Raw genomic sequence first — 27,873 nt, 5'->3', positions numbered from 1 at the left:
ATTCACAAGGCACGCCTTTAGTTTATGATCAAAGTGACTTTGAAAACTTTTAATGACTGATGGTACGTTGGACTTTTGGAATCGGGCACAAAAAAGCATTAGTTTAGGCAAACTGGAAGTAAAAAACTTTAAACGTCATTTACTCCAATTCAATTTTAGAGACGTTAGCAAAGATAGCGGCCGCACAATTCAAGCTTTTGACTTGAAATTTTCAACATTAGTTCTTCAACGTATTCAGCATGTTTTGCATGAATCAGTTTTTCGAAATCGTTACTATTTTCACTGTTAGAATCTAATATGTATTCATTGATATATTTCTTCCTGGAAAATTCGAGTTTGATTGCATACCTGGAGCAAGTGAGACAAAAATTTCAAAAAGTAATTCATACAGAACATTCATCTACCTATTAGCAACAAAATTCAAAAGTTTTACATAGATTGAAAAAGTCTATCCAGAGATATCCTTGCTGACAAATACCATATGATTTTAGCATACATAATTATGCGCATAATTAGTGACGTCATCAGAAAAATTTCAAAAAATTGCTTTTTTTCCTCTTATTTTGAGAGTATGCAAGTTTGTGGAAGAGCACTTTGAAAATAAACAATTTTGTGGCAAAAAAACCTTCTTTCCCCATGTGCCACCTTAAGACTTAAGACTTCAGCCCAACAAAAACTGCTTATTTTGTTTTGTTTTGTTTGGTTGCTTGTTTTCCAATGTTCGTTAATTTTCTTTTCTTGGATCGATTGAGGTTATAAACGAACCATTTGATTTGCTCCCAATTGTACTCATCCAACGCACCATTGGCATCTTTGATGCATTTTTCACAATCAACCTTGCCCGGTGTTGAGAACGTTAAAAGAAATTCCTGGAGGCATTCGCTTTGCTCCACTATCAATTTTTTGTCTTTGGCGATACCTTCCCTTGACGTCGTTCGCCTCGTTGTCGTCCCTAAAATAGATGATAAAGTAATATAGGTTCTCACGAAAAATCAGGATTTATCTGTCTTCTATTTTTTTGCAGTTGAAAAAAACTAGATGATTTCGTTTCCAACGCAACAGTACTGCATTTTAGAGAGTTGTATGTATTAGGGATATTCTGCGGCTATGGTTGCCGGACTATTGGATGCGGGTCATCACCAAATGCGAAATTTCGTCATCTGAAAATGTGGTCAAAGAAGACGTCAAACCTTTACATTCTAGCTTTCCTATCAGCTGTAAAAACAGTTTTAAAGTAAAATTGAAATTGAAGCGAGATGTAGATGGGAACACTGCTACTAAGCCAAAATCATTTTTAATGTCAAACTTATCTTTTTTTTTCAAATTAAAGGGGTTTTGAGAATCTTTTTGCAGTGTTATCGTCATCTCAAGGTGTTCAAGGCAATGTAAAGCATTTCTTAGCAAAACAAAATTTCATCAATTCGTTTCATTTCCATTATTTAATCGATCATATTATATTCTACAAACTCTGTTCTGCTTCTTTACCTTTTTGCAAAACACTTGAATTGAAAACCTAAGGATTTTCATGCACAAAAGGAAATAACATCAATTCGTTTCTGCATCATTGACGATTTGAGAGTCTTTTTTTGTCGTCGCAATCGACGTTAAAAATGGCCTAACTGGAACTAGCTAGAATCTATCAATTATTACCTTGGAACAGAACTTAACCTATGAAACAAAAAAATAATGCCATTTTGGTATTTTAAAAGTAGTGAGACAAAATAAGAAGGTAAAAACGAAGCGTATTGTGGTTTCTTGTTCCATACGGGAAAATTTAACTATCAAAATCTGTGAACAGTGAAAAATTGACGTAAGTCAGCCAAATCGTCATAAATTCCTTTTAAATGAACATACAAATGTATAATTCTCACCAAGGGTAAAAAATTAAATTTTAAATCCTCCCTGAAAATTTCACTTCTATGTTGGATAGAAATTTGTACGTCAAAAATCGAAAAATAGGGGCGTTTTTTTTTTTTACACACCCGGTATATGTTGGAAAATTGGCGTTAGCCCAAAAATGGAACGCGGAGTTAGATATTGTCGAGAATAAAATGCTCCCTTTAACAAAGTGCCCGAATAAATACCTTTTTTTGCGGTTTTTGTTATCGTCTTTGGTTTCGTCTTCTTGATTACTTTTCTTTTCTTCGGTAGGACTAAGTAAAAAAAGTAAAAACCTCTTAGGATTTTTCTGTCTGAAAAAAAAACGAAGTTTGTATCTTTGCCTTTCATGGTCTTTCTAAGGGTACTAGAAAGACCATGAAAAGAGAAATTCGTAAGCTAACTAGTCATAGCTTTCACTAAATGCCCCTTTATCAAAAAATTTACTGCGCTTTAAAACAATTCAAAACTCTTACAAATACAAATTGGCACCTAAGTTATTTTGATTCCCCTACCCCTTAGCTTTCCAAAAATGTATAACAATTGCTTTGACTAAAAAAATCGAGCGACTTTACAATTTCCCCCTACTACATGTTGATGTTCTTATAAAGCTCGGAGACAGAGATGGAACAGCAATTTACTGGAAAAGACAATGTGGCACATATTCCAGCCGCGGCTTTCTTATACTATGGTTCTACTTTGAAATTTTCTGATTTTTGTAACCCTTAGGTTAGATGTTAGAGAAACTTTGGAAGGTGAAAAAATCCCTACATACCCAGCACCTATTTTTGCCTAAGTACCTTCCCCCAGATATACATTTTACCATATTTCGAAACAATCAGGATCTGATCTCAGGTTAGTTATCTCACAGATATCTGCCCGGAATAGCGGCTTTTATCGAAAAGTGAAGCCTAGGTTTTGAAGGATTTCCTACCAAAGTCACGTGACTAAAATTTGAGAGATGTGAAATAGCGTTTGCCGCCTACTTTTTTTGATCTCGCGCTCCAAAAACAATTAAAATGCTAGATCTTATCCGCGGGCACGAAATTTAAAAAGTCAATTTTTTGCTTCACTTTTTTTTTGCGGGAGAAAGCTTAATGTTGCATATCTAACTATTCGGGCTTTACAGATCTGTGGCTAGATCCACAGATATCTGTAAAGCCCTGCGGCTTTTATCTAAAAGTGAAGCCTAGGTTTATGGCAAGCGAAAATCACAATTTCGAGAAAAACTAGGGTTTTCTGCCAAAAACCTGGGTTTTCTGTAAAAAACCTGGTTTTTCGGGTGAAAACCCTAGTTTTTCTAGAGAAGACACAAGATCTCAGAAAATTCAAGTTTTTTTGATAGAACATGTCTCCATTTGTTTTGATGAATTACTAAAAGACAAGAAATCTCGGTTGACGAGAGATAAGATTTGGAAATGCTTATATAGAATGACAAAAAAGAAGGGGGTAATGTTATTATAATATGGGTAAAATTGCCCCTTTTTAACCTGACTGAAATTCGAGCCGTTACTAGCAACCCTGCTGGGCCCAAGGCGCCGAGTATGCACCCGGCACAGTGACAAGCCGTTACTAGCAACCCTGACCTAAGCAATTCCAAACAACAAAACCCCCGGAAAATTTAAAATGTCGGAATGAGCAATAGACAAACCTTGAAATTCACAAAATCTAACCTGAAAAATCATTGGCTCCACGTGGAGAAGAGGAGACAAGATGGTGGACATGAATCCAGTTACTTCGGTATTCAGTTGGTAGTGTTTTTTACCCAAAGAAAAAAGTAATTTCAATTGAAGACACACGAGAACGAGAACGAGAAGAAAGAGAAAACCCATTCTTCTGGTAAGTTACTTAATTCATGTATATACTAAGGTTGGTAGTGTCATTAGAAAAAGGTGATATTGTAATTTATATACATACATATTCATGATAGACCAGACTCTCCCACCCGATACAATCGATAACTTTTTCCAATTGATGACCAATCGATAACCAATTGATGGATTGGATATCGATTGGTTCTGATAATCGATAAGTAATCGAGCCTTCTTTGATTTGATTTGTTCAACCAATCATTTCGATTGGTTCGACCGATCATTTTGATACACCTTGTTTATTGGAAAAGTCATCTTTTAGATTTTTGGGAGGTAAACAATGCCATTGATCTCTTGTAATCTTCTAGACCAGACCCTCCCACTCGATATAATCGTTAACACTTTTCAATACACCGTTTAGGAGTCTCGCTATCTCCACTGTGTTCCACCGTGAAAACGGTAGGTAAAAATGCGCAGTACTTTAGTACTGTAGAAGGTTAGAGGAATGTAAACATTGCCAATTTTTTTCTTTCCTTTAAAGAGAATGATTTAGATATTTGAACATGATATCAATGATAATTTTATGAATCTCTCCTGAAAATTTCACAAAAATTCATCAGGCAGGAGGAAAAGAAGTTATGATAGAAAGGACGACCCTGCCTATGCCCCGGACAGTCCGGGGGTTTTTTGATGCGTGCCCGGGGGCCGTATTATTTGTTTTTGAGAGACTACAGCCCGCGCGGTCGCTTTTTATAGAATTGCTGACCGCACGGGCTTTTTTCTAATTCATTGAAATATTCTTCCGTGGACAAACGCCGTCTTCCAAAAGATATTGTAATGTCCTGATTTTGGCGTTTCGTGTGTGAGGCCTGTATTTGAACCTTAAATCTCAAGCGTGGTTTGTTCAGCAATCAAATTCTAAAATCTAACCGAAAGCTGAAAAATGGATCCTGATCAGACAGAGAAAGGTAAGTAAAGTTAGTTTTTTTATTTTTAATTAATTTATTAACCTTGCCTAGTTTATAAAAAAAGTCTCTTTAAAGTGTGCTCGGCGATATACGTCCGGGGTAAATTTATGGCGCAAAAATTGGAGCCCCGGACGTAGATCCGGGGAAAAAGTTATTTATTTCAGACCCCAGACATTTGCCCCGGACTGTCCGGGGCATAGGCAGGGTCGTTTGAAAGGAGTTCTTTACCTACCGTTTCTCTGCTAGGTTTCCTTTATACGAGAACCGGAATTTTACCTACCTTTTTTTTACGCGGGAAAGATAAGAGCGGTCACTAAAATCAAAACAATGAAAAATTGTTTTGACGCGTGCGCAGTCGACACTCCTAAACGGTGTATTGATGACCAATCGATCAAAATATGCGCAGGCATATTTTTTTCGAAATACAGGAAAGGTGTATTTTTTAAACTACCGATTGATAACTTAATCGATTGATATTTTTCAACGATTGTGTATCGATTGTTTCATCGATTAAATATTGATTAGTAATTTGTCATTAAAGGCTATTGATTGTTGATTGATTGACCAGCGACTTGTTTTTGTCATCGAATGGCTTTCAAATTCCATGGTTATCGTTTGTTGCGGCAACCCGTCAAGCTAAGCTCTAAAGGGAGACGAGCCAATTTAGAGCTTAGCTTGGCGGAGAGGCATACAAATGTACAAACGGCAAACGACAAACGTACAAACTACTCTAAATAAGTTTGAGTTTATCGATATTCATATTGGAAGTTTATCGTGGCTTGGATCACAAAACTACTTTCGCGAGCAGAAACTTTCGTGATTTTTACAACTTTAGACTCTTTTTTGCGAAAGTAAATGTCTTTGAAAATTCTTAACAGGGCAATTCGCGAAAGATTATTTGCTTGCAAAAAATTCTTAAAAAAATTAAAAACTTATAAAAATTTAAAATTGTAACATTGTACTTTTTTAATCGATCATCAAAAGGCCAATCGATAATTAATCGATTTAATTGATGACTAATCAATCAATCAATAGTTAATCAAGCATTCCTCAAAATCCTGATTATCGATTACCTACCTATCGATTATCCGAACCAATAGATATCCAATAGTCCTTTAGGCAATCGCGACGGTCTATTGAATAAGTAATTCCACCAGCATAAATTACTTACCCCAAGACGTGTGGGTCGGAAATCATTTGTTCCGTATTACGAAAAAGTTGTATAAATACTTTATGGCACGCTGCGCGGGAAAATCTGCAACATTACCGTGTGCTACTTCGAGAGAGTTGTTAGCGTGCCAATTTGAACAAATCCTATCTGTAGGTTATATCCAATTTCCCGCTGGTTTCACTTGCATCCACTGAAGTATGGAGGTATCATAATTTAAGCTGGTGGGATTAGGTATGCAAATAATTATTGCTGGTGGAATTACTTATTCAATAGTCCGTCGCAATCGCCTAAAGGACAATCTATCGATTGATCATCGATTGAAAATGCTATCAATTGTAATGAGTGGGAGGGTTTTGTATGAGTATGAGCTTTTGGTGACTGGCTAGGATTAGCCTGGATATCCAGCCCGTAAACTTATTTTTGATTTTGATGTTTCTTCATAGTGTCCTTCCCCCCCTTTATAAAGGGGGGGGGGAAATCAATTTTCCAGTTTTGAATGGGTGAGGGGGGAAAATGAAAATTTGAATAGTAAAGGGGGGGAAAATATCGATAGTTGGCAAATTTGGTGGGGGGAAGTGTGAAATCACTTCAATTTTATCTCAGCAACCAAGGTCAGTCCACATGATATCATGTGATTAGATCATGATTGAAAATTAACCAATTTTCGTCTATTTTGTCTAGTATTCCTTTTGCAGCAAAATTTTACGTCTGTGTCAGGTTGAAATTTGAGAAATTTATACAGGTATATGGGGGGGAAATGATATTTTCAGAATTTTCTGGGGGAAAGCAAAAAAGAGGGGGGAAACTAAAAAACTGAAAAGTCATAAGGGGGGAAAAAAGAGGGGGGAGATTTAAAAAAATCAAGAATTTGGTGGGGGGAACAAACCCTGGAGGACACTATGTTCTTGTGTTTACGGCCTGGTTTACCTAGATCTGTTGCATTCTGATCTGAGGATGATTTATGCAGATATTCTGATTGGTTGAGTCCAAGCGAATCAGATCTGAATGTGGTGGGAAGGCTGCCATTTCTGGGGTATATTTCAATGGGTTTTAAACAGGTTCGTTTTGTTCTTTCTAGGTTGTACAGTGGACACTCTAAATTTTGACGGTCCACGTTAATTTGCGAAAATTAATCCTGATGAAAATTTTAAAAACCTTTGGATTTGCAAAATCAGGCAAAATTCATGAAATTAAGTCTTTGACAAAATTTCCCTTTGTTTAAAAAAAAATAAGCCCACTTCTCCTGAAACTCACGAAATTTAATCCTTGCAATAACTGTTGGGCTATTCCAAAAAAATTTATACATACATGGGTATATTCACAAACTTTTTTCACTAACCCCCTATTATTATTATTATCAATTTATTTTCAGTTGGTAACAACGATAGGACCTAGTGTCCTAAATAGTTACAGCCGTGACCGTTTACTAATAAATTCCAACTTTCATAAAAATAGCTATTTACCACAATTTACAATATGGGGTAGGCTCCTCTGGAAAGTGAAATTTCTTGAAAATGAGGCTTGAAAATAACTATTGATGTCAGTTTTATGAATAGAGAACCCCATGGAAAACTTCAATAACCCCCTTGGAAAATCTGAAAAAGGAATAAAACCCCTTGGAAAATCAAGGCTCAGACCCCTGGAAAAGTTCATCGATAGCTCTGTATGGTTTAAAAATGGAATAGCCCATTACTCCAGTGTAATTTTTTTCAGGGATATTTTTCTTGCACAGCTAAACTAGAAACAGACAGGGCAATGTATCATTTTCTCATTGAAATTTATGCTGGAGAAATTCTTAATAGTCTAATTGTTTTGTTACTGCATTTATGTCATAATTATTTTGACCTTAGTCTGAATCAAATCTTTAATTGACCGATCTTTCACACCCTCTAATATCCATATTTTCTGTCATCAAGAATGCTTAACTCTTTTTTTCAGTTAAATTTCATGTCTAATTTTCCTCATTGTCATCAAAAATAACTTGACAATAAAAAACTCTTAAATTGCATCCTGCTATACATATTATGTAGGGAGATTTTTTATTAACTTCTGAAATATATAGATGGATAGGTGCTTATACTGTAAAACACAAAAAATCATTTAAATAATTGTTTTTGCCTCTGCATTTGCCAGTCCTTATCCTACCTAAGTCCTACCTTAAAGCCAACCTAAAATGTTAAAAGACAACAGAAATTTTTTTGAAATTCGAGGGCTGATTTGCTTTTATGTCAATGCAAATATTTTGCGAGTAAAGCCATGCTTTTTTTACTACAGCTACAGTGAATGGCCCCAGAATGCTGGTGCACTGATGCATCAGCTTTCTGAATATATCAAATTTGAGGGTACCTGTACCTTACGATTTTCGTAAAAATGACAAATTGTGATCTATATTTCCTTTTATGGCCTTTTTTTTACATAAAGTACTGATTTTGATGTCAATTCTGAATTTTGCATTTTTGGGTAATTTCAAAAACTTTGAAACATTGTATATCCGTTTGTGTTCGAGCTAGGGGTATGATGTTGTACATTTTCTTGTTCATAATTTTGGGCTCCATTCAACGGGGAAACTTATTTTTTATAAAATTGACTTCAGAAATAATGAGACAGGGCTCGAAATAACGGTCGGACATCGGACATTGTCTGACCCAATTGTTGAAATGTCCGACCCAAATCGATTCTAGTCGGACATCATGTCCGACCCAATTACTTTCCTTCAAAAAATTTGTCAGATGCGTTGTGAAATTTCCAAAAGAAATTATAATTTACATAGAATTAGTTACTTCTTTATTTACACACAAAAAATGTTTTCTCAACAAATGAAAGCATGCTTCAAGTAAAAATCATGGGCTTCTGACCATTAATTGGCATTTGTTTAGCTTCTTCGTGATCAATGTAAAATTCTATCAGAAGCTTGTATTATACTTGAAATGTACCCCACATAAAAATCAATCGGACATGTCCGACCCATTTTACTTTAAAAGCCTTAGGACATGTCCGACCCAAATCAATTTTTGATTGGACAATGTGTCCGACCACCTAAATATTGTTATTTCGAGCCCTGATGAGACGTGTTTTTTTTATAAGCATTGCGCTTATAAGCATATCTAGGCGGAAAAATTAAGCATATGCTAAGCATTACCTCGAGCCTATGAAAAAAGTATAAGCTACTTTGTAGTATAGCTACTTTGTTTTTTTTGTGAAGCTATTGCAAAGCAAATCGAATGTTTCAAGTAGAATTTGAATTTTTATCATTGGCATTAACTCAGCCAAGAATTCTATAGGCAAATTTAAGCATATTGTGTGAGACTGATTCATTATCTTTTGTAAGCATCCTCAAAAAATTTATGTTAGGATATAAGCATCCCTCAAGCATTTTTTCAGCCTTATTTAGCTTTCGACCTAAGCATCTGCTCTGAGCCTGTTTTCGGATTAAAATAAGACACTTTGAAATGGTATTTTGGGGAAAAAGTCTTTGGGAAAGATTTTTTGGATGGTTAGGTTGAACTTAGTGAAGAAATATCTAAATTATTTGCAAAACGCAAAAATTGAGAGCAAATGCTAATGCATTCTGGGGCCATTTACTGTAAAGTAATTACCATCTTCATTGTTTTCATTAAGTTCTTCATCTTCGCTTTGGTCACTCTCATCAGTTGAATCTACATCAGACTCGCATTCAGAGTTGATTTCTATAAAAAGAGATTTATTCTTAGTGCAATTGTCTTGTTAAGCTGTACATATAATTTGAAATAAATAAAAGATGCTCAACTTCACAACTATTCATAAGCATGGAAAAATCTGTCAAAAAACCTCTTAAAACCAAATCACTATGAAATATTATACACATTATATATCAAGCAGTTAGTACCGTGGTGGCGTGAATTGGATGAAATCGCTTAGTACTCAGGTGTACTAACTGCAAAGAAGGGTGGTCCCTTGCTAAAAAATTGCCAAATTTTGGTACTAACTGCGTGAAAATAAAATTTTGTGAGGACATTTAAAAAAATATTGTATTTTACAAAAAAAATTTCCAGGAAGTTAATTTTTTTCTCCAACTTTTCAAAAACGTTTTTGAAATGTTTAAAACGATTTGTAGATTGTCATGAATTCCATATTCTGGAGGGTGGCTTCTCTTTAGGGCAAAGCTGATATTAGAAATTTTAATTTTTTTTATTGAGTGACAAACATCATCTGTTGCACATTTGATGCAGCAATGGGTTCTTCCTGAAAAAAGTGATTAGGGGGTGGAGGATATGACATTTTTTGGAAATTTACCTCCGGACATTGTGAATTTTGACTTGTGACAATTAATTTTCATCACCTATATATTATTTTTGTTTTTAAGTTATTGTTTTTGAAAGTTAAAGGTTGACTCCTTCAGTATAAAACCAGATAAAACAATCAAGGATTTTACACATGACTTGTTTCTCAAGATATCTTCTGATTCTTGATGATGAACAAGGGTGCAATTAATGTTTCTCATTCAGGGATAAGGCAAAGTTATCCAGACTTAAATTTAATAGTAGTAGTGGTTTCTCAAACCCATCTTTAGCCCTGGAAAAAAGAAGCTTCTAAACTGAAAAGTTAAGTTCTTATTACCATTTAAATCCATTTCGATGTTGTCCAATGTTTGACCAGCAAAATCTCCTACCTCTCCTCTTTCCATCAGCATGAGCAACTTCCCTACTTTTGCCACCTGCGTTGTTGATTCAGGAAGCCTGTAGTACTCGCGATGGATTTTGACGTCATGTCCTAAGAATCCTGCCAAGATTTCCAACTCTCTCTCCTGTAGGAAAGAAAATTCTTGTTAGATGTTTTGATAAATGAATTGGAGAAAATTGATAAATGCTAATTCTTTTAAAGAGACGAATATAAGCTCAAACTTATTTCCAACATATAAATATTCAAAACATGAAGCTTTACTTTGGAGGGAGACTGTAGAAACAGCTTCCTGTCCTCCATTTGTAAATGTAATTAAAATTATTAAATCAACTGTATGTTTTATTCTGGTTTATTTACTTATTTATTATTTCTATTTAAAGGGGGATTAACGTTTCAAAATTGTCAACAAATAAATTACAGATTCAAATAGAGCTCATTGAGACAATTTCAAATATATATGGTTTATAAGGCTTCACTCTTCTACATCCGGAATAAGAGTTGTTTGAAAATTCCCTTGCGTTGCTATGGATACAAAAAATGTGACGTAGCACACGCCCTGTGTTTCTCTTTTTTATAAGGGAAGAGTGGTGAATGATGATTTAAAATGCAGTTTTTGAGTTTCTTTTTACCGTCAGAAAGTTCACTGCACCTTTGGAATACTAACTAGACTCTCCTAGTATTATTTCTTCAACGTTTTGCTATAACTACTCTAAAAAAGATTAATTTTTGTGTTTTTTATCTCTTTTACAACCAAATGTAGTGTAACAGTAAGAATAGTTGGAACACACGTGACGTCACAAAATCAACAGAGGGGGAGTTTTTCTCCATTGTAGAGTCAAAATCATGAGAAATTAAAGATTGAATAACTCTATGAATAAAAGACATTATGAAGTGGTTCTTTTTTTGTTCGATCACATTTTTCTTCCTCTTTAATGTTTCGAAAAAAAATCTTAGGGTTAATTCCAAACGTTAATTCCCCTTTAAGCATGACCAATTAATTGTTTTACGGGCCCGACCAGACCTGTTTTTTTCCAGAATTGAAGAAATAATAATATTGAATTGAATTAAATCTGGAGGATGAACTTTAAGTTTTTTTGCAGATATTTTTAACTGTAGTTAACCCTTCAAGCATCTTCATATTTTTTTCTAGGGGAAGCATCTTGGAGGGCCCTCTTTAAAATCTCAAAATTGACAAGTATTATGACTTTTACCAGAATGTACACTTGACCAAAATCATGTATTGACTGATTGACTGGTTTGACTGAAATTTGTTCCTGAAGGCTAAATTGTCAAATAAAAGAGACTAGAAACAGAAATTTTTTTTTGTATATTGAGTATACTTGGTACTTTGCTTACTGGTTTGTAAAATACACTTTGACCACCTGCCGGAACTCAGGAACTACTGGAGCTTTTGACTTTCACCAGTGACAGATATTGACCATTCAAGGCAGAGCGAAATTTCAATTTAGTCAAATGAGCGGTTGGTATTTTACATACCGGTCCCTTTGCCCCCCCTCCCCCAAGATGCTCGAAGGGTTAATAAAGAGCAAATCATTCCTGAACTAAGATGAATTGATTAAAGTTAATTACCTTAAGGGAAGAAATTTTTGCGAGAAGAAATTTTCGCGGAAGAAATTTTCGCGGAATTTAATTTCGCGAATTTGGGCGTAATTCGCGAAATTAAATTCCGCGAAACACACCAAAATTGTTAAATCGCGAAATTAAATTTCCGCGAAATTCTATTTTTTTTCTTCTTCTTTTATTTTGTTGTTTTTGACCAGGTATTACCAAAAAAGATGGACACAATTGATTTTTAAGCATTATAACGTGTATTTTTTATCAAATATAAACAAATATAAACAACTCCGTGATGCTTAAAAGTTAATCTAAGTTGATAAATTCTTCTCAATCGCGAAATTAAATTCCGTGAAACTTTTAAAATCGGCTCATTCGCGAAATTAAATTCCGCGAAATTTGCCATTTTGAAACTCTGATTCGCGAAATTAAATTCTGCAAAAATTTCTTCTCGCGAAAATTTCTTCCCTTAAGGTATTTAAAGTATCGCAATGGAAACAGCAGAAATGTGGCTCATTGATCATTGATATTTACTTTTATTATTATTATTATACTGACCAACAAACTCATATTTTTCTTAGTCTTCCTGTAGAACAAAATGAATTAAATTTGTCTTGCATAATCCCTACCTGAAGGTTTAGGATTTGACACAAGGTTGCGATGTGTTTCCTCAGTTTTGTTGAAGTTACAGCCTCAGGGCATTGCAAATCACACAAGTTGGCATGTTTTCGCAGTGCATCAGGTCCACGTAGGTAGCTGAGGGATGTGGGCACTGCAAAAAAATAACGATTGTCTGGAAGGACTCCCACATCTTCTCGAGTTTTTTCCAAGATATCCATCGATTCTGTCATTTGCTTTGTTAGGAGGACAGGGACTTTCCGACCTCTTTTCCCTCTTATTTCGATCCTTTTCAAAGTTGCACACAACTTCACCTCAAAAGGAGAAAGAGACTTCTTGACTTCTCCATGTAAGTTGCCAGTAGCATGGTCACCAAACTGGTCTGATTTCATCTTGGCAACCTCACCACTTCTGCGTCTGTTTAGCAGGATTATTGATGCCAAAGTTGAAGTGGCGAGGCTCCTCCAAGCTGAAATATTTGAATTATCAGCAGCCAATTTATCGAAGCTGGTCTGGCGAGTTGTTACAAGATGGGTTTTGAGCTTCATGAGATCCTCTGTTAAGGGTAGGAGCTGGGGCTTGTTGTATTTCCTCACTTGTAGTTCTGTTCTGGAAACCCGACTTATTTCCTCATTCCATTTCATCTCAATAAGACAGACAAAATCATCTGTCTTGGTTTTTTGATCATTGTCTCCCTGCATCAATGCCTCCCCTTTTACCATATAGGCTATTTTAACCAGAAGTTGGCCCAGCTTGATTCCTAAAGAGAGATTAAAGAAAACACCTTTGACACGTTAAGAACAAATTTTAGGAATAGAAACAGTTTTTTTTACCTCATCTTATATACTATTTGAGTTTTGGAAAAATGTCACACTAACCCAATAATATATTGTATCAAAGTTTCTGAAATTTAAACGCCGCGGCTGAAAGACTTATTCATCTTCAATATAAAAACTCGGATTAGAGAAGACTCTACACTGCTATTTGTAAACGAAAAAAGTTCTGACGTCAATTTTCTTAAAAAAGTACTGCAACGTCACAAAGTTTCAAATAAAAAGGTGTGGCACTTTTTTTATCTTTTATTTTTTTATCAATCAACACACAACAAAATGCAACATTGTTGTTGTTCGATGATTAAACTTTGTCTAACATTATTATTTGAAAAGGTTTCAATGTTGGTTGCATTGCATGTGCCGCAGTTCTTAGCCATATTATTATTTTTATTGTTATTATTATTTCTAAAGGGAGAAAATGTCACGGTAGAGTGCGATGGTTTGAGTTTTCTGTAAACCTTATTTATTAAGCTGTGCATTTTTCTGATAGTGGATTGTTTTTATAAAGAAAAGCGTTTAATAGCTTTTTATTTTTTATTTCTTTTTCAAAAGTATTTTTCAATTGTGTTGATAGTTTCTCCCAATAGATATGCTTTCATTTTTCTTAATTTTTTTGTATTTTGACCAGTTATGTCTTATGTGTTTCATTGTTTCAATTTTCATTGATTAGTTTGATAACCAGGTAGGTCCATAAAAGTATCACTTGTTTTCTGTGTATTAACCCCTCCAGCCCTACAGCACGACACTTTGGTTCTTTATTGCACATTGTTTTTTCCTAGAGAAACACACAGCTGTCCTCAATTTTTTCACTATCTGTTTAACTTTAAGTCTTGAAGTAGCTTTGAAACTACCTAACATAGCACTTGTGCATGTAAAAAGCATGATTAGACAGGAAGCAGGAAGCATCTCTAGATACTAAATGAGTTCATGAAAAATGTGTGTAACGCAAAATGGTAGGAGCTGTGCTGTCATGTGTTTTTTTTCAGGCAGTATTGCAGGGGCTCATTTCAGTAAGAGCTAGGGTTTTACCTTTACCTAATTTTGGTGGGAACTTAATTTGGGGGATTTCGGCCAAATTTTCTTTCTGCCAAAATTTCTTCCTTTAAGGTAATCCAGTCATATAATGTAGAAAAATAATAACCTTTTTTAGAAAAACGAAAGTATGAACTCAGTTATGATTTGTTAAAATGCTTTAATTTTTTCTCTCATTGGAAAAAAATAAAAAAACAGCTTTTCTTTCGAACAAAACCGTCGTCCAAAAAAATCTTAGAACTCTTCAAAAGAAGTCGTTGATCTGTCTTTTCAAACGATATTTTTGACGTCAAAAGAATAAAAAAAATAATCCCAACGTCACAAAGCTCAACTTCTTTATATATGGGCGTGTTAGTTTTATCTTAGAAATTATCCCAGTTAAATTCTTCCAGCTCTTTGCAAAAATGCCAGAAATATGCCAGAAAAAACGTTTTTTTTCACAAAGATGCGTATTAGCAATGCCCAAAACATAGCTGAGTCTGATTTTTGTGAGAAAAAAATTTTCCGGCTGAAAGTGCTGGAAAAATGCCGAAAATTGTTGTTTTTGCAGATTTTCATCTGACTTTTTCCTTATACCGGGTGTCCCAGAAAAATTTTTTCTCGAGTTTCATTAATTTCTAAACAATCAATCCTTTTCCATTGCAAAGAGGAAGGATAAAAAATTATTTGGTCGACTGGATCAAAAGATTTTATATAAAACAAAGAAACATATCTGAAAAACTGAAAAATTTGATAAATCAGGGCCGGCGAATCAATTTTGAAAGTGGAGGGGCCAAATAGTAAGTGTCTAAGGAGGCGCCACCATGGTTGGCGCCGACGGGCCTTTCCTTAGCAAAAAAGTGGGGGGCCATGGCCCCCCCGGCCCCCCCAGTTTCGCCGGCCCTGTAAATCCAACAGGTATTTGACTTTAATGGCTACAGTGATGAAATCAGCTCTACTTTTGACTTTAGGGGTCATTGAGCCAAAACTTGAAGCTAAATTCCATAGAAAATAATTTGAAATGATCCAAATGAAAATTTTTAGCCTTTTAGAGAATTATTTCAAGCATCTTTTGTTTTCGTGTCCATTTTAAACTCTGTATTCCTGCAAAAAAGTAATAGTTTTAGGTTATAAAATTTGATAGGTCGATTTTCAACGTTTTTGAGCATTTTCAATTTGAAATTTTTATTCATTCCAGCATAATCCTTTATCTAGTTGATAAATGACCCCTTGAAATTTAAGTTTATCATTTAAGTTTATCATTCCTCTTTCCAATGCAAAAGGATTGATCTTTTAAGGGTTCATAGAACTCGAGAAAATTCACTTCTTCAGTTGAGCGCAATATTTACTCGTGAAGTTTTTCTCGCTCGTTTGCTCGCTCGTTCATCTAACTGTTTGTGACTTTAAATGTTCATGTCTACATCTATTCAAGCTTTTCACTGCATTTTTTGGCAATTTTTCTATTTTTATCTGACTCTTATCGTCAGGTAGGTCAATTCAGCACGTGGCTTGTTCGTTTTGTCATAACTTTTGATCCGATCAACCAAATCTTATAAATGACCCCTCAAAATTTGAGTTTATCTTTCCTCTTTCCAATACAAAAAGATTGATTCTTTAAAAATGCATCGAACACGAAAAAATCCACTTAAAAGAGAGAAACCTTTTTGTGGTGCACCCGGTATGATAACTGGAGTAGTTAATAAGCGTAATGAGGTAAGCATTGGATTTCGTAATTCGAAGCCTAACTAAATGGTTTAACTCAATGATTTGTGCCTCAGATATTCAGACTTTCCTATGAAAACGAATGTTAAATATCTAATCTTTTTCTTTTTTATCATCAACAAAAAAGATCTTACCTAAGGATGGTGTCTCGACAGTCTTGTTCTCTTCATTCCAACCGCACATTTTTCTTACGCAGCTCAGCACTGAAGAAAAAATTTGTGGATTTAGGAGTTCAAAAAGCCAGGCTTTCGGTTGAGACAACTCCTTCCGCATCCCAATAACAAACCGACCCAATTCTCTAAGTTTATTTGAAATGTGATATTCTTGGTCTTCATTATTGAGATGTTTTCTGCATAATGTGTTGCCATATTTTATTATTGCAGGGTCATATTTAACAAGATTGCCCACATCATCTGACCTCATGCGCACCAGAATTTTGTTGAGTTCAAGACTAGCTTCGTTTCTCAGTGGAAGGAGCAATCTAGCTTTAGTTTGCACTCTTGACGGAAGGTTATTCTTGTTATTCAATGGGCAATTGGTAATGTGCCTGAATAAATCGTTTTTGTAAAAAAACTGTAAACAAAACTCGCACGGCAGATACATTGAATAGTCTGTCTCCTTAACAGGGCATCTTTTAACGATCAATTCTCCCTTTTTGGTTTCAAGAACGTGTAGGTTGTGGATGTAGTTTGCGCGTCGTCTCAAAGGCTCGATGACCCGTTCCCTCTCAGCTTTTTTATATGCTTTTGTAGCAGTCGAATCACCTTTCTCATATTGATGAGCTTTCAGATGCTTACCCTCCTTTGTCTCAGGGTGGGAGTCCTCGTAATGGCGATAAAGTTTTACGAATTTTTTTGTCGGACATAGAGGGCAGTAGTATTTCTTGTCGCAAACAAGTTTTTCGTTTTTATGGCTAGTGGATTTTACAAATATTTGATGATCAGCAGAATTATTCAACTTATTTGAATGAGTAGGATTTGTTTCATCGGGAATATATGGTTGATTTGTCTTGTCTGAAAGACTGTCATTGTGAAAGGAGAAAATTTGCGTTGCTTCATTTGAATTTCTTGGTGACTGACTTTTCTGCAACGGTGTAGACGTGACTTCAAAATCTTTATCCTGTTCCTCCTCCTCGTCCGCTGAAACAACATTTTATAAGAGCTCTTGAAAGTTTGTTTAGGATATGTCCTAAATCATATCAAACATTACAAATATATATTTTTCACAAACAAAATTGACTGTCAAAAAATTGAAAGATATGAAATTCACTTTTGATATGAGATGAGATGAAATGAGTATTTGTTTTGAAAAGATTTTCCACCTTCAATACTTTTTTTATATATTCTGTGTGCATCTTAGGGCTTTATTATTTAAGTCGAAAAAGGTTCCGAATTTTTTTCTTTACTTACAGGTTTCAGCACTGTCATTTGGTATGAAGTCAGGATCGTTCACATCATCATCATTATCCTTGTCATCATCATTATCATCGTCATCGTCACCATCATAATCATCATTGTCTTCGTGGGTAAGCTAAATATTACAAATATTGTTTTGATAAAAATTCCGACGCTGTCTTAACCAGAAAAAATTATTTTTCAAACATTGTCTACTCCTAAGTAAATAAGCAAGAAACTCTGCGACTTCAAAGCTCCTCTTTCATTAGCCATATATTCGAAGGTAGGAGAGGGCGCGTAGGAGAACTCTTTCCCTGGATTGCTTCACTTACCATTGATCCTTCACTTGATTTCTGAGTACCAAACAGAGAGGAGTAAGTTCCATTTCGTTTATGAAATTGAATTTTTGATAGACTTTGTATGTTCAATTTGATTTTCACATTGTGTCGACCTCTGTCTATTTCCCATTTGAAAAGAACCTATTAGAAATTTTAAAATAGTTACTCACCTCAATGCTAGGAAAGTCGCCTGCCAATGCAGAATCACACGGAATGCTCTAAATAAAGTGAATTTGATAGTTATTTTAGAACAGTTTAGTGTAGTGCCGCAATTCACTCCTAAAAGCACCAAGTATTTTAATTGCCTTAAAGTAAAGTCTTCATTTTTGGACCTACCAGGAGGTCCTGTAAATCAACCCATGTTCATTTTTCGGCTCAAAAAATACTTCCTTACCTATAAGAATCACTATTTACAATTCGTCCCTCACATGACTAAAGGTTCAATCTCAAAATAAGTGTCTTGGAAAATTGGAAATCTTGCAATCCTGTTCTGCCTTTGAGATTGGCCTTTTTTTCTAAAATTTTGTATGAAAACATCGACTATTCCTCTACATGAAAAAAAGGCAAATTCAATCTCAAAGATATAACCACCACAGTAAAACTCTAAATTAATTTTGAGATTAAACATTAAGTCATGTGAGGGACGAATTATAGATTAATGTTCTTAACCAAAACACTTTTTTTTTTTGACAAAATAGAGTTTTTCTTTGCTCATGAAGTCATAAGATAAAAGAATATTTGTGTCTAGGCATGAAATTTCGACTGCTAGAAGTGTTTTTTATAAGAAAATGACCAAATTCGATCTCTTTTATAACACATTACCGATATTAGCTTTTCTTGAGATCGGCTTTTTCAATTTCTCTGAATTTTTGCACTAAGATGCGTAACTATAATCTCTCGGATGCGACGAACATGATTTTCAGAAGAATTTTTTTGGGCAAATTTCAGCCAAATCTCTATCTATAAGAATCACTACTTATAAGCACAGGTTAATGTTCTTAACCAAATTACTCAAATTCTAGTCGAGATATATGTATTTTTTTTGCTAACGAAATAGTAATTTGAAAGAATATTTGTGTTTATGCATAAGATTTTGGTTCCTGGCTTTGTTTTTATGAGAAAATGGGTCAAATTTGATCTTTTTTATAAGCATATATCACAATAAATTGGATATTAGCTTTCCTTTTTCCTTCAGATATGGTTATTCTTTCATATTTTTTAAACCACAATGTTTTAAAGGTTTCGTTTTCAATCTAATTTTTCATATTTATTTTTTAAGTCATTTTAGTTTACTGTTTACTGCCTCCGAATGGTAATTTTATAATTTGTCCAGCTAAAATGAAAAATGTTATTATCAGGTAGGTCCAAGCATGACTTATTTCTTCTTTTTTTCAGTTTTTATTTTTTTCCGAAATTGAGTGTCAATAAAAGTTTGAAAAAGTAAAGCAATTCTTTTATAATTAATTTAAACATTTTAGGCTGAGCACTATGTAGATTTAAAAATTTTGAAGAGTTGAAGAGGACCATACTTACTTTGTTCACAAACGAGGCTTCGTCTCCATCTTCATCCTTATCCATCCACCCATCTTCAATTTCTTGTCCCTAAAAAAATTAGATTTACTTTTTTTCGATTTCATTAATAAACTTTTTTAAAGTCAATATTTTTGAAAAATTTTTCTCATCGTTCTTTGGTTAAAGATTGAGTGTTCAAAACTTGATTTTTTATCTTCATTTTCGAAATTTTTTCAAAGATTGCTAGCATTCGTCTTTTAAATATTGTTACAAGGAGCGCAAATTACAATTCAATTCAAATCCTATCAAAAGTTAGAAGTCCTTTCTTGCTGCCAATTAAAAGTCCATTCGCCTTAAGTATGAACTAATCTTTTTTATTATTATTATTATTATTATTACTGTATACAGGTTCGAGGTTGAAGTCTACGAACCGATTTCTAATTACAATGTTGATATTCAAGTATCCTAGTTTTTGTTTTTTCCACGCTTCTTTAAACTATTGAAATCATGTCGGGATCGATCTACCTTATAAAAAAATCTGAAAAGCTCGCATTTTGCGGGAATTCATGTTTAACGGTTTTGCTGAAAAGCCGCGAAAAAATTGGCGAATCCAATCTCCTTGAAAATTATGTATCGTGCTCAACTTCATAACCACATAACTCAAGGCTGGTGGTATATATAGTACCATTTTTTAAATGTTGATTTAATATTGACAAGTGTATCAGTCTTAAAAGTTTTTTGAAATATTTTTCTCAAAAATTAGTACTCTGAATTAAATTTTCAACGTTATATAATTTGTTAGAGTTGAAGCATCTTAAAAATTAGCAAGCTAAACAAAGTGCACTTTTTAATTAAGTTTTGCGCATTAAAATCTTAAGCTGTTTAATTACTTATAAATTTATAAATTCAAGTTGGAGATGGTAGTGTGACTGTAGGACTGGTTTTACTTACAGGCTGAAAGAAACCTTGCGATTTCAACTTCCGAATTTTTTCCAATGGCTGAAAATGATAAAAGTTAATTTGCTGTTAGAAGTTCTTAAAAAATCAATTCTCTCTCAGTTGCCTAATAAACGCCCCATCCCCATTATAAAAATTTCGTTTGTTTTTTGTATCCTATTAGGACCCCCTCCCCGTTTATTGATTTTCAAAGCTTGAAGGGCTACAATCGTGCTCGAAATATATTGTTGATACTTTAGTGTAATTTAACGTTTTTCAGAATTTTAAGTTCTGGCGAGAATTGCTGTTTTAGCACTTCCATTTTCTTCCATTGAATATTTTGATTTTGGAGGGGTTCGGTAGCTTCTAGCCTACATTCCAAGCATGATCGAAACAATTTTGAGCTTTTGAATTCTTAGATCCTAAGCTAAGTCGCATGTTAAAACTCAGAGTAAAAACTTAAGTTCTCAACTCTAGTTAAACGCGCTTAAAAATCATAACGTCAAAAAGATTTCGCTTATGTCGCACAAAAGTGGAGACTAGCCTTAAACTAAGCCAGTCTTCTTATCGTCATCTCAAAGCTGTGATAAAATCGATTATCTTGAAAAGATAATTTCAGGAAAGTTTCATAAAAAGGGGGGGTGTCATTATAAAATCTTATGGGGGTGATTTTTTCCCAAAAATAGCTAAGTGACCCCCCTACAGTTAAGCACAGAAGAGTACTTTAGGCGTACAAACTTTCGCGAGCAGAAACTTTCGCGATTTTCGCGAATTTTGGCCCTTTTCGCGAAAGTAAATGTCTTTAAAAATTCTAGGAAGGGCCATTCGCGAAAGTTTATGCTCGCGAAAATTTCTTGACAAAATAGAAAATCTGTAAAACTTCAAACTTTAAATAAATTGTAACTTTATGGCACTTTTTAGCCTGCTAAAAGACTAAACAAGTCAAAGGACAAATGTTTCAAGCCAATCCAAGAAGTATTTGTCCCTCTAAGCCATTTTTGGACCTACCGGGAGGTCCTTTAATTTGACCGTTGTCCGTTCGTCTGTTACAAGCTTTTCTCGGGATTGGCTCATTAGTTTTTTTTAATTTTTTGTACAATGATACAAAATAGCAATGCCTGAAAAGTGACGGAGCCCGATTTTTGAAAAAAAATTTTGGGGGGCAAATTTGGGCCAAAAAATACCTAAAAATAAGGTTTTTTTGGACTTTGTGCAAAATTGCTTCATTAGTTTTTCCTGATTTTTGGCAGAAAGATAGAGTGCAAGGTACCCTAAAATGTGGCTGAAGGAATTTTTCTCGGAAAATTTTTTTGGCCGTAAAAATTGGTTTTTCTTGTTTGGGGAAATTCCCTTATGTCATTTTTAGGGAAAAAGAGCGTTTCTGGCGATTGATCGATATTTTTTTCTGATTTTTTGTACTTTGATGTAATATGGTAATATTTAATTTCTGATGGAGCCTGATTTTCAAAAAATAATTTTTTGGGGCAAATTTTGGCCAAAATGTGCCTAAAAATGGGGTTTTCTGGACTTTGTGTGAAATTGCTTTATTAGTTTTTTCAATTTTTTTGGATAAAGATAAAAGGCAAGGTTCTCTAAAAAGTGACTGAAGCCGTTTTTTCCGGAAAATCTTCTTTGGCCGTAAAACTCGGTTTTTCTTATTTGGGGAAACTCCCTTTTGTCATATTTAGGGAAAATGAGCGTTGGATTGTACCCTATTTTTGGGTTTATAAAGTACAAATAGCCCCCCCCCCCCCGTTTATTAATATTTCAAAGTCTTTCCAATTCTCCCCTTTTCTTTAGACATCTGGGAGTAATTTATGTTCACGCTTTAAAAACTTATAAATGAGGACGAATTAGTTAACTGACCTTTTCGGAACTGACCTTTCCATCCTAAAAAAAAAATAATCAATTTGAAAAACGTATAACACAAGATTTTTCCACGCATTGAGTCTTCACCCTCAAAATAACTTTCCAGGAAAAGTAGCTTTTCTACTACATGACTACATGTTTTTTATTATAAACAAGTGTTTACCCCTAAGTCAGGCCTCATGTATGTTTAAGCTGAGCTCTCTCAAAGCATCCAGACATAGCCCATGTTAATTGCATGCTTATAATTTTTTATGCTTATAATTCACCACGAGCCAATTTCGAAAAATCTTGGGAATTATTTTGTAAATTTATTCATGTTTTGGGAACAATGTCTTTTTTTTTACTTGACTTAAAGTTTATCTCAAAATAATTTGCAGCTGAGACAAGAAGTGGTTGTAACTTTTGACTTTTTCTACACGAAGTTGATTTTTTCTTCTTCATTTTTCATTTTCATTTTTCTTTTTTTTTCAATTTTTTTTGCTTGATAATATTCCACTCGCAAATATCTTTTCAAAGAGCACAAAATCGCAACTTGATTCGAATTCTATCAAAAGTTACAACCACCTCTTGTCTCAGCTGCAAATTATTTTGAGATACACTTTACTTTTACTTGACCACTTCTAAACCTTTATAAACAGAAAAAAAATGAAAGATATTTCAGGCTGACAGTGTTTATGTTATTCTTCGCCACGGCATGACATCAGAACTGGGGGAAAACAGAACACTTACTAAAGAAAAATTGTGTGTTTTCAATAAACAAAATCTTGTAGTGAGTTAAACCACAGTGTTTGTTTTCCCTTTGAAATTATTTAATCTTATTGGCTGAAAAGTACATCACGTGTCTTTCCGCAGCAAAGAATGCTTAGGAAATCTGCAAATCCGAGCCTTCTTATATGCTAATAAGCTTTGTGCTTATAAAAAACATGTAGTATTTTTCATGATTTATTATTCTCAAGTTACCTGTTCTTCATCGTCATAGTCATCAAGGAGTCTTTTCTTGAGTGAACGTCGCGCCTATCATAAAAAAGGAAGCAATAGATCCTCTTTATTCATTAAAAATTACTGTTTGGATTTATGGCCTGTCACAAGCTGCAATATTGTTGTAAACTGCAGAGAAGTTTTTTTGACGTACCTGGAGGTCCTTTAAATTAACTCATGTTAGTTAGTTAGTTAGTTAGTTAGTTAGTTAGTTAGTTAGTTAGTTAGTTAGTTAGTTAGTTAGTTAGTTAGTTAGTTAGTTAGTTAGTTAGTTAGTTAGTTAGTTAGTTAGTTAGTTAGTTAGTTAGTTAGTTAGTTAGTTAGTTAGTTAGTTAGTTTATAGTTAGTTAGTTAGTTTATAGTTAGTTAGTTAGTTAGTTAGTTAGTTAGTTAGTTAGTTTATAGTTAGTTAGTTAGTTTATAGTTAGTTAGTTAGTTTATAGTTAGTTAGTTAGTTAGTTAGTTAGTTAGTTAGTTAGTTAGTTAGTTAGTTACTTATTTAGTTACTTAGTTAGTTTATAGTTAGTTAGTTACTTAGTTAGTTTATAGTTAGTTAGTTACTTAGTTACTTAGTTAGTTTATAGTTAGTTAGCAAATTAGGGCCACAAAACGGCTAAAAAGGGTTTTTGGATTATCAATTGTTTCTGATTTTTTGCCTAAAAAGTAGACTACCTACCATCATAGGTAAACGATTGTTCAAACAGATATTTGCAAATGAAGTTTTTCGGCTCAAAAAACACTTGCTTATCTATAAGAATCACTATTTAACAAGCATAGATTAAGAATACTTGTGTCTAGGCATGAAATTTCGACTGCTAGAAGTGCTTTTAATAAGAAAATGACCAAATTCGATCTCTTTTATAAGCACATACCGATATTGGCTTGTTCAATTTCTCTGAATTTTTGTACTAAGATGCGTAACTATAATCTCTCGGATGCGACGAACATGATTTTCGGAAGAATTTTTTGGGCAAATTTCAGCCAAATCTCTATCTATAAGAATCACTATTTATAAGCACAGGTCAATGTTCTTAACCAAATTACTCAAATTCTAGTCGAGATTATGTATTTTATTTTTTTGCTCACGAAATAGTAATTTTAAAGAATATTTGTGTTTATGCATAAGATTTTGGTTCATGGCTTTGTTTTTATGAGAAAATGGGTCAAATTCGATCTTTTTTATAAGTGTATCACAATAAGTTGGATATTAGTTTTCCTATTTCTTTTTTCAGATATGGTTATTTTTTCATATTTTTTAAACCAAAATAATGTCTAAAGGTTTCGTTTTTCAATCAAATTTTTCATATTTGATTTTTAAGTTATTTTAAATTACTATTTACTACCTCCAAATGGTTTAGTTTTATGATTTGTACCTAAAATGAAAAATGTCCATACAAGTATAGTTTGTTAATTGGAGAATTAAAATCACCCCACAGCATTTTTTGATCCCCTCCCCTATTTTATGAAATTTTCCTGAAAAAGTGCCAAAACCTTCATTTACCTAGGGTATTTTGCGAAAATCACCCCAAAATCACTCAAAATGACCCCCCCCCCCCATTTTATGATTTTTCTTCCCGGGTGCCCACCCCTCGTCTACACAATAGACAGATCCAGGCTTTTAGGCCTTACTCTTGGTCTATAGGCACTGCTATAGGCGGCCACTAGTGACCCCCACCGGGAATTGTTTATTAATAGGTTTAATCATAATAGACAACATTCACAAAATATGTTCATCAATAGAGATTTTAAATAAGAGAGTTTAAAACACAGCTGATTGGCTTAGGTTTCGAAACTCTCTATTGTTTCATTAAAACCTCAGTGCGCATGCGATTTATATGGAGAATTTCAATATTCAAAACAAGAGCAGTGCTCATAGCCCGAAGAGTAGGAGTTTTACGCTCTAAACGAAGGAAGATATGACGTAGCCTAACCCACCCCCTGCTTATTCCACGCCCCCTACAATTAAGCACAGAAGAGTAACGGTTATCCTAAATCTTAAAGAAGTCAATTACCTGTTTCTTAACCTCTTCTTTACGAACTCGTCCTTGACTGGTAGAAGCAATCTAATAAAAAAAGATTAGACATTTTAGAAAGATAAAACTTAAATGGTTGTGAAAGAATTGATTCGAATTGTTCATAAAAAATTCCCCGGTGAATTTCCACTAAATGAATTCCCATCTGGAGAATCTTGAGAATTTAAATAAAAAATCACAAGGCAAGTAGATCAATTCTTAAAATAAGCAATATAAATAGAAACGGGCTTTTACAGAAAAATTTACTCCCACTGTTGAGGATATTGATTCTTCGAAGTATCGAAGTATACTACCCCCCTGGATTATGGTTGGTTTTTGGGGTCAATATCAAACCAATTTTATTCATCAAATTAAAGTTTTTATTCATAAAATTTTTACCTTAAAAAGGGAAAACCAGATAAAAAATGAAACTTGGCTAAAAGATTCCTTCCATGGTCCTTAGAACAACCTCAACTGTCAAATTTCCCGCCTGTACGCACCTTATTAGGAACTGTACGTTTATTTATTCTGAAGAATTTTCCCGCCTGTACGTTTATTTATTTTCACCCAATATCGCCCAATTCATACTGCAAAAAATGTGTTATTTTTTGTTCAAGTAAGATATGTTGAATGGCCGTTAATTACATTCGAACGTATTATGGGAGATTTCGAGTGTTACACGAGTAAATTCAAACGTTTTGCTTATTTACAGTATTTAGTACTTGTCATTGATCTATAGGAGATATACCTATACTTAAGTCTGTCGTTTCGACCTGGATGTTCTACTTTTAGCCTGTACGTTTATTCATTTTAGCTCTGATTTCTCGCCTGTACGTTTATTTCAGCCTGTACGTTTATTAATTCCAATTTTATTCTCTCCCCTGTACGTTTATTTTGGTCTGTACGGTTATTAGGCACACGAGAGTACCTCACGTTGAAATTCTATTGTTTTTGAGCAGAAATTGAAAATAGCAAATCCAAATATCTCATCTTTTAAAAATAATCAGCCCGTAAAATTTGGAGGTATTGTTATGGACCATGGAAGGAATCTTTAGGCTTGATTTGAATTTTTATCTGGTCATCCCTTCAAGGGAACTTATTTTGGCGGGAACTAATTTTGGCGGATTTAGACAAAACTCGCCAAAATTAGTTCCCTCCAAAATGATATATTTTGCTCACTCGCCAAAATTAAATTCTTTCTTTTCTTGCCTAAATAAACCCTGAAATTCATCAAAGTTGCTCAAAATAAGGCAAAATAGAACAGATTTACGCTGTCATTCGCCACAATTAGTTCCCGCCAAAATTAAAAAAATTTCACCATTCGCTAAAATAAGTTCCCGCTAAAATTAAAAATTTTTAGGATTTTTGCTGCTCGCCAAAATTAGTTCCCGCCAAAATAAGTTCCCTTAAGGTATTTCATTCATCAAAAAGCAATCTTTTGTTCATTAAATGTAATTTTTCATTCATCAAATGTAATCTTTCATTCATCAAGTATAATTTTTTATTCATCCTAAAATTCAAGGTTTTATTCATCGGAATTTTTTCATCCATCTAGCTGCTAAGCTGTTTGATAGAGCGCGCGGTAGCTCAGAAAGACCGCGCGGTGATTCAGAATTCTGGTCTGTAAATTTATGAACGCTCCATCTCATCTGCTCTGATCATTGAGTTTAAAGGCTGAAGGGCTAGAGGAGAATCTTCAACCATTGCCAGGCAAGAAGGAGTGAAGGGCTCAACTTAATTTCCTATCCAGAACTTACCCTAAGGCCAATAGCCACAGCAGAGCCATACATAGTCAGTAAGTCAGTCAGTCAGTCAGCATAAAGTAATTTACTGACATTATCCTCGTGGAAGAAAAAGAAAATTTTCGCGCCTTGTCCAGCGTCATGTTTAATGTACGCCGCGTAGGAGAGTGTTACAATGATAAAAACCAGACCAGAAGACTCGAGCTCGCGCACGGGGTATTTCTGGAAAGGCTGGTGATATTTTTATTCATTTAATCTAATTAATTATTTTTAATGAATGAAATAAAAATTTGATGAATGAAATAAACATTTGAATAATTAAATTAGTTTGAGGAATATTGACACCAAAAACCAACCATATTCCAGGGGGGGGTGGGTAGTATAAAAATCATTATCCTCAACAGTGGGAAGAAACTTTACCCCGGTCTCTTGTAGATATTTAAACCCAATATTGATATTCAATTTTGAACAATTATCATTAACCCCCTGGATATCCGATATCCTCAACAGGGGGGGGAGGGGCACGGACTAATTCTAGAAAAACCCAATGTTTCTCAGCATTTTCAATCGATATCCATTTCTCTCCCAATTTGAAAATCATTTCCATGCCTAAATGTTCCCGAAATCCCAAAAGAAAACATACCTCCGATTATAATTCTGATTCTGATTCTCCTTCTGAAACCACCATCGCATTTCCTTTGGAAAATAATAAAGTAGTTCAAATTAAGTGTCCATTCCCCCAAATTAATTTTGCCACAGTTGTAAATCAAATTTATCATTATAACTTGTTTCTAATTTCGATGTAAAAATAACTTTCCTAAACCACGAAAGCTTTTAGGTTTCGTA

General features: G+C 34.1%; 1 protein-coding gene across 1 annotated transcript; it reads right to left on the bottom strand.

Moving 5' to 3' along the window:
* Positions 1 to 164: 164 nt before the first annotated feature.
* LOC136808320 (uncharacterized) lies at positions 165 to 27,075 on the bottom strand. The gene is made up of 13 exons (XM_067064853.1): positions 27,043 to 27,075; positions 25,286 to 25,336; positions 23,256 to 23,309; positions 22,293 to 22,316; positions 19,512 to 19,580; positions 18,149 to 18,196; positions 17,656 to 17,776; positions 16,381 to 17,385; positions 12,692 to 13,440; positions 10,425 to 10,611; positions 9,425 to 9,514; positions 766 to 952; positions 165 to 348 (listed from the first exon to the last, which is right to left on the bottom strand). The coding sequence occupies exons 1-13, from the start codon at positions 27,073 to 27,075 to the stop codon at positions 165 to 167; spliced, it is 2,802 nt and encodes a 933-aa protein (XP_066920954.1).
* Positions 27,076 to 27,873: the final 798 nt, after the last annotated feature.

Source organism: Clytia hemisphaerica, unplaced genomic scaffold (assembly GCF_902728285.1).
Source record: "Clytia hemisphaerica strain Z4C2 unplaced genomic scaffold, Clytia hemisphaerica genome assembly, whole genome shotgun sequence".
NCBI lineage: Eukaryota > Metazoa > Cnidaria > Hydrozoa > Leptothecata > Clytiidae > Clytia > Clytia hemisphaerica.
Note: the sequence above shows the minus strand (reverse complement) of the source record. Positions and strands in the feature narration are given on the sequence as shown.

What these genes read in the sequence shown, in the direction of transcription:
- LOC136808320 (XM_067064853.1), bottom strand. Translation starts at nt 27,075, where the DNA reads ATGTATGGCTCTGCTGTGGCTATTGGCCTTAGG. An exon ending in AAATGACAGTGCTGAAACCT is followed by an intron (nt 17,386 to 17,655) that starts GTAAGTAAAGAA and finishes ATGTTGTTTCAG; the next exon opens with CGGACGAGGAGGAGGAACAG. An exon ending in TGTCGAGACACCATCCTTAG is followed by an intron (nt 13,441 to 16,380) that starts GTAAGATCTTTT and finishes ATCTCTCTTTAG; the next exon opens with GAATCAAGCTGGGCCAACTT.